Source organism: Antedon mediterranea, chromosome 7, assembly GCF_964355755.1.
Source record: "Antedon mediterranea chromosome 7, ecAntMedi1.1, whole genome shotgun sequence".
NCBI classification, from domain to species: Eukaryota; Metazoa; Echinodermata; class Crinoidea; order Comatulida; family Antedonidae; genus Antedon; species Antedon mediterranea.
Window position 1 is genome coordinate 5008838 of NC_092676.1, and position 6408 is coordinate 5015245.

Genomic DNA, 6408 nt, shown 5'->3' on the forward strand with positions numbered 1-6408 from the left:
GTCGAGTCAAAGTCATCCTGCACACACTTGGAAGGATATGCGTGTGTGTAGAATGACTGTTAGACTCAATAGCCGCATAGTCATAGAAGATTTTATAACGCACCAATTCAAACATTATTTAATGGAGTAAATGCAGTAAACAGATTAACCTTTTGGAATTGAAGAGTTGATTAATTTTAAATAAGTTTACCTTTGCAAATTGTTGAACAGAGATAAAAAGAGGTACAAATATTCCAAAAGTGAGGTGTCTCAATAAAGAGAAAAATAATCTTAGAATAGAAAATGTTGAGACCCATCTCGTATTTCAATTTGGTGAAAGTTGAAAGGTCACCCATGTCGTAAATATTATGTTTATACTACAGTTTAGTTTACATTGGTTCTAGAAAAGGCTGTAAAAATTATTTGTATTTTATTTCAATTTGGTGAAAGTTAAAAGGTCACATTGTATGAAAATATAACCTTTCATCTTTGACCTCTTGAAAGTATTTGTACCATCGCACTCATAAACCTTCATTATTTCTATATTACAGGTATATATTATCTTATTCTACAAAAAATAGTGAAATCATAATTTTACTCTGTTGCTATCTTACGATCGATTTAAACAAAAAAATTCAGGGTAGGTAAGGGTGCATCCACATGTGGAAATGACATCTAAAAATAAATAATAAAGTGAAAAAGTATGCATATTGGTAATTTTGAGATCATAAACCAAAATCTTCTCAATTTAGTTGACAACCATGTTAAAATTATTCCCAATAAAGGTTTTATTTAATTATGAAAGATGAAAAATTACACATTTTTTTATTTTGATGAATTGATTTATATAAGCAATGTATTACCAAGAAATTATTTGTTATTGTGTATATCAAGTATACTCTGTATATAAAGCAATATAATGATTTGAAATTTAGTAGTTTATTTAGTTCAAACAAAATAGTTTGACATTTTAACACAATGTAAATGAAAAAATGTTGTCAATTTTGGTTGGTTTGTTTATTTAATTAATGTTAATAATGATATAAAAATACCATAAACATAATAAATTACCTTAACAATAATTATGGAAATTTACTAATATAAAATTTGCTTATAAACTTAAAAATTAATATAGAAAACATTTTTATTGACTATAGGTTCCATTAAAAAAAATTTTCTTGAATGAAATATCCTGTGAAACTTTCAAAACACTATTACTGCCATTTTTTTTTACTAAATCAGAAGCAAAAATAAAAAACACTTCCACACATCAATATTTTGCAAGATCTGTTGTATTCAACCAGCCTTTTTTAAGGCTATTTTATTTTGTATTTTTGTCAAGTAGTTTGATAGTGTAGACAGAGCTTTATTTTCTGAATCTAAGCTTAAATCGTGGATACCAATGGTTTCCCTTACTTTTCTAAAGCTCTGTTTACACTATCAAATAGTTTGACAAAAAAATATGATGCAATGTGCCCAAATATGGTAGTGATGTGACATCACATCATCAAATAAAGTTTGATGGTGTAGACAGCTTTAATGTTTCCTTTAACCTCATCTATAACAAAAACTACAATGTGCAGACTACAAACCAGACCAAAGTTCTATGTAGTTTTCCATATAATCTTGGATATAAGAGCTGGCATAAGAGCTGTTTTAAAACTAATTTTAATATAAATTATTATTTTCGCATCACGACCTCCAAAAATACAAATCTTGCGACAGTTTTCTTTGAAAATTTTCAAACCATTTCTGAATGACATCGGTTGGAATAAATGTTGCGTTCGGCTGTGGTACCATTTGGCCTTGCGTTATTGCAAATGAAGACGCATAATTGAAAAAACTCTCAAGCATTTTTTGGCTGAACTCTCGAAAGGACTCCACCTTGGAAGCCTAGTGTATAAAGAAAAACATTTTTTTTTTAAGTAAAACAATATTAGGCATGCTGGGTAATTTGTAGAGGGGTTGTTTTCATTTTTTAAAAAGGGTTTATGAAAATAAATGCTCTGCTGTATCAAATATTCTGCAAGTTGGACTTAGGCAAAAAGCCCATTTCTCAACTCCACCATACAGGCCTTAGATTGTAGGTCAAACGTAAGCTTGGAGGACGACTACATGACCATGTACAGTTGAAAATACTTGAGCCCCAATTTCCTGCTTTTTACACTTTTAAGGACCACGTGACATCCATATTGTGTATTTGAGTACAGTAGACACAATCCTGGTTTCAATTCTTAAGATCAAATCTAGTGTCCTGGGGTCAAATCCAGGGTCATCCTGGGATAAAATCCAGGGTCATCCTGGGTTCAAATCCAGGGTGCTGGGATAAAATCCAGGGTCCTGGGAATAAATCCATGGTGCTGGGTTCATATCTAGGGTTAAAATCGGTTGCATGTTTGTTGAAATATTAGTACTGTGCACTGCTCTACCTGTGTGTTAACGGCTGGGGTTCGTTGTGATATTTCATTCATATTCTCAACAGAGATCCCAATTTGGGCTTCTGTCATTGGTCCACTCATTAAGTTTGCTCCGAAACCACCAACTGCAGAAGTTTCTATAAAAAAAATATGAACAATTAAATATATATATATATGATACGGCAATATGTTAAAGAAGGCGTAAGTTTGTTTCATTGCCTCGTCCTTCAGATGGGACCACGCACGCTCGTTCTGTTTGTGCATAATAACATTTAATTAGAACTACTAGTACCTGGTTTAGCTTTACAGATCTTAAATATAGCGCTTGGTTTATCATTTGAGATGTGGCCCAAGTACTGCCATGATAACCCAGATGTCGTTGGCCAACCGAAGTAAACAGCGCCACCAAGTCCATCTGGAAACGGCACCGTGCCAAGCATAAAAATCACAACGTGGCCTATGTTGTCTGTATCAACCAGATTGAAAATAAAGTGCGTCTCGTCTACTTGTTGTGGTTCCCCTTGAACCTGCAAGTATAAATCCTGTAACTGTATATTTTATGCATTATGTTTACACGTCATAATCCAGCTCGCAATAGGACACACTGATCCAACACGCAATAATTAATAAGATAAGTTAAAGTCATTAATAATTAATTATCCAAGCAAACAAGATTTTTAGTTGTTTTTAAAAACTAAACAACAGCCCCCCCCCCCCCCCCCTTCATCAGGAACAGCCTATCAAAGTTTAAAAAAATGGCAGGATATGATATGTCATAACTAAAAACAGTGTGCTTTTTCTTGGGGTAGCATAATCCCTTGAATGAAATATTCTAGAGTATTCACCATAACTCCCTACTCTGGCATCCCTCTGATCCAGGTATACCGACCGGTGCTAGGCCTATTATTACTATTAGGCCTAGGCTATATTAGTTTAGCCCAGCCTAGCTACTTCTAAGTTCTAGGCCTAAGAAGTAGTAGAGTACTAAAACTAGGCCTAGGCTAGGATAAAAAAGAATGAATGAATCATTGGTTTAATAGTCTATCAACACACGCTAATTTAAATCGTATACTTACTAAGCGCCCTGCTACTAAACATCCAAACATTGTCGTTATGCTTTTAATTAGTTAAAATTATATTTAAAATACACGATCGAACCATGGAGGTATGCAATCATCTCAGCTCTACTACTAACATTCTCCACGATACGCTTCAATGCATTTAGAAATACACATTCGTTCGGACATGGTATGGTACGCCAAAAGATTGGATCGGAAAAAAGAATTGTTTACATGTATAGATTTATAGGCCTTTATCAAACTTTATGTGACAAAAAGTGTGATGTGCCCAAATAATGGCAGTGATATACAGTATTATGTTTTGTTGGGTCTTTCTGAGACAGGCCTTGGCCTCTAAGTCTGATCCAAATTAATGAAATCTTTATTTGTTTATATTGTTTACATTGTTTTAAGTTAATTTTCATTAATTGAATAAATGTGAAATGAATTAATGAAATGAAATATGGTAGTGATATATGACATTATCATGTCCATATATGGGCACATCACATTTATTTTGTGTGTGTTTTTTTTTTAGTATCCATTTAGGTGTATGAAAGGGGCTAATTTTACTTGATTCTGGTAGGCAGGGTGTAAACTTACCCCAAAAAGGTGAGCTTGGGTGGAGTGGGAAAAGGTAATTTTATATGCCAAAAGTCATTGACCCCTAAAATCAATAAAATGAGAGGAAATTTAATTTTAACCTAGACAATGTAGTTTATATTATTTTTTGTCATGATGCTTTTGTGAGCTGTCAGAATAAATGAAATACATAGCACTGTTTAGTATATTTCACGTTTGTTTTTTTTTTGTTTTTTGTGTAAGCTATAGTGAAACTCTCTCAAAGATAATTATATGGTCTTACCACGTTGGAACACCGGTTCTCATCTGATCACCGGAGCTGCTTCCTTAGATGGGAGATCATCTGGTCACATATCGGGTGCATGATCATTCATAGAGCAGTATCCCAAAAAAATTTAACGTTCAAATAACGTTAGATGAATGTTACCGTTTGAATTTTTTTAAATAACGTTCAAATAACATTAAGTTGTGCACCCTTCTTACGTCTGCTGAATGTTATAACTAACGTTAATTTAAACCATCCATCAACGTCCAGCGAACGTTGATGGATGGTTAAGCCCGCTTTCCAGTCGACGTTATGATGATGATGAAAACGCTTGTGCAGACGATTCAATGGATCATAAATAACGGAGCATACGCGCGCGAAAAGCCTACTTTCCATTGGGCGAATTTATTCCCACGAATCTAAAGAGTTGACTAGTGCGCATGATGCGCATTAGTATTTTCATCCACTTGTTAGGACGTAAAAAACTGCGCAACCAATCAAAACTAAACAATGTTGATCGCGCTATTATCGAAGCGTTTGTTATATAGGCCTATACTGTAGAGCAATTCTAAATTATTTGTCGAGTGAAAACAGGCTGTATGAATACTTAGGCCTAATTAAGTCTTTACCGACGTATTACCTGACCGTAATAATTGCCAACAGAAACTCGTGCGCATGTATGAGGAGCAATATTTTATTCACAGTATGTGAAGTTATGATACTTGTACATTCTTACATAATCGTTTGTCTAAATGTAGAATTCTTTCACAATTAAAAGTAAGTATTTATTTTGCCCCAAATTGCGCCCCGTATAAATGTCGTTGCAACGAACACCACATGGTCCCTTGTCGTCAGTCAGCGGGAAAATCCAGCTTGCAAAAGGCTAATTTACAGAGACGAGCAGTAACACAGTAAACGCGTGAAGAGAACAAAAACGTAGAATATATTATTTCTTATGAGCTTGGTGTATCGCAAATATTTAATTTCGCGAGGAACGCCATTGCAAAATATCTGATGTGAATATGGTTTGGGAGCAAACGCGCGTACGAAAAACAACAAATCACGTACGTACGCGTCGTGTGGCGTTTGTTGCTCCCAAATCCTTCCCACCATGCGTCGCGCACGATATTTGCGATAAACTTTTTTATACACAAAACGTGAGAATGTACAATATTCAAGCAATGCAATTCAACACCTCGTGTTAAGATATTCAATTTAATTAACCAATATTATTAAGAATGTAACATGTTTCAGTTCTAATGTAAATTTAGAATTTACGTTTTCTGACATTGTTCTTTCCATACATATCTATATATGCAATCATCACCATATTTGGTTAAACTGAAATTATCTTATATACCAGAGGCGTCTGATTGCTGTCTGGAGGGGTGCTAAAATTGTAAATGTGAAACTAACAAATATGAAACAGTCTCTCCGGTGCCTCAGCCCCACCACCATGCTTGGGGCTTTAGCTAAGCACATTGCAAATTGCACTTATACATTGGGCCTGTTTCTGCTGCAACTGCTCAAAATACGGTATAAAAATACGGTATAAAATACGGTATTTTTTATACCGTATTTTTTAGTACCCCGTTTCTGCTAACAATACTTCTTGGGTGGTCGTGTTAAATTTCATCTTTTTTACCCAAATTGCCATTCATTTATTTGATCGATAATTAAAGGAAGTTTTACGTCTCACTTTCAACAGCCTAGCCCTAGTGATAGAGATGTTGTGAGAGCACAGAAAACATCGTAATGGGGACAATTAATTCGTTCCCTCCCCGAGTTATTGTATTTTGCAATGTTGTACTGCTTTCGCAGGCTCTTCAGCTTTGAGTTTACTTGCTTTGGAGACAAGTCTATTCCATACTCCTGCTTTATTTTTTTAGAAATGTCTTTATAAATGTGGTTGTCCCTTTTATTACCTTTTAGTTGGCCAGACATTTTAGCTTCCCCACACAAATTTATTTAGTAAAACTGTGACGTCTTCGCTCCACATTTTCGCCGAATATATATATACACGTGTGTAAAACAGCTGACAGAGACAGAAAATCAAAACACGAATGTTGACCTTTTGTCATGTAAAAAAAAAATACGGTATTTTTTA

General features: G+C 34.4%; 1 protein-coding gene across 1 annotated transcript; it reads right to left on the bottom strand.

Annotated features, from left to right (window-relative positions):
* Positions 1 to 610: 610 nt before the first annotated feature.
* Positions 611 to 3602, bottom strand: LOC140054391 (protein Hikeshi-like). Its single transcript, XM_072099368.1, has 4 exons — positions 3473 to 3602; positions 2689 to 2923; positions 2409 to 2533; positions 611 to 1872 (listed from the first exon to the last, which is right to left on the bottom strand). The coding sequence occupies exons 1-4, from the start codon at positions 3500 to 3502 to the stop codon at positions 1672 to 1674; spliced, it is 591 nt and encodes a 196-aa protein (XP_071955469.1). The 5' UTR covers positions 3503 to 3602; the 3' UTR covers positions 611 to 1671.
* Positions 3603 to 6408: the final 2806 nt, after the last annotated feature.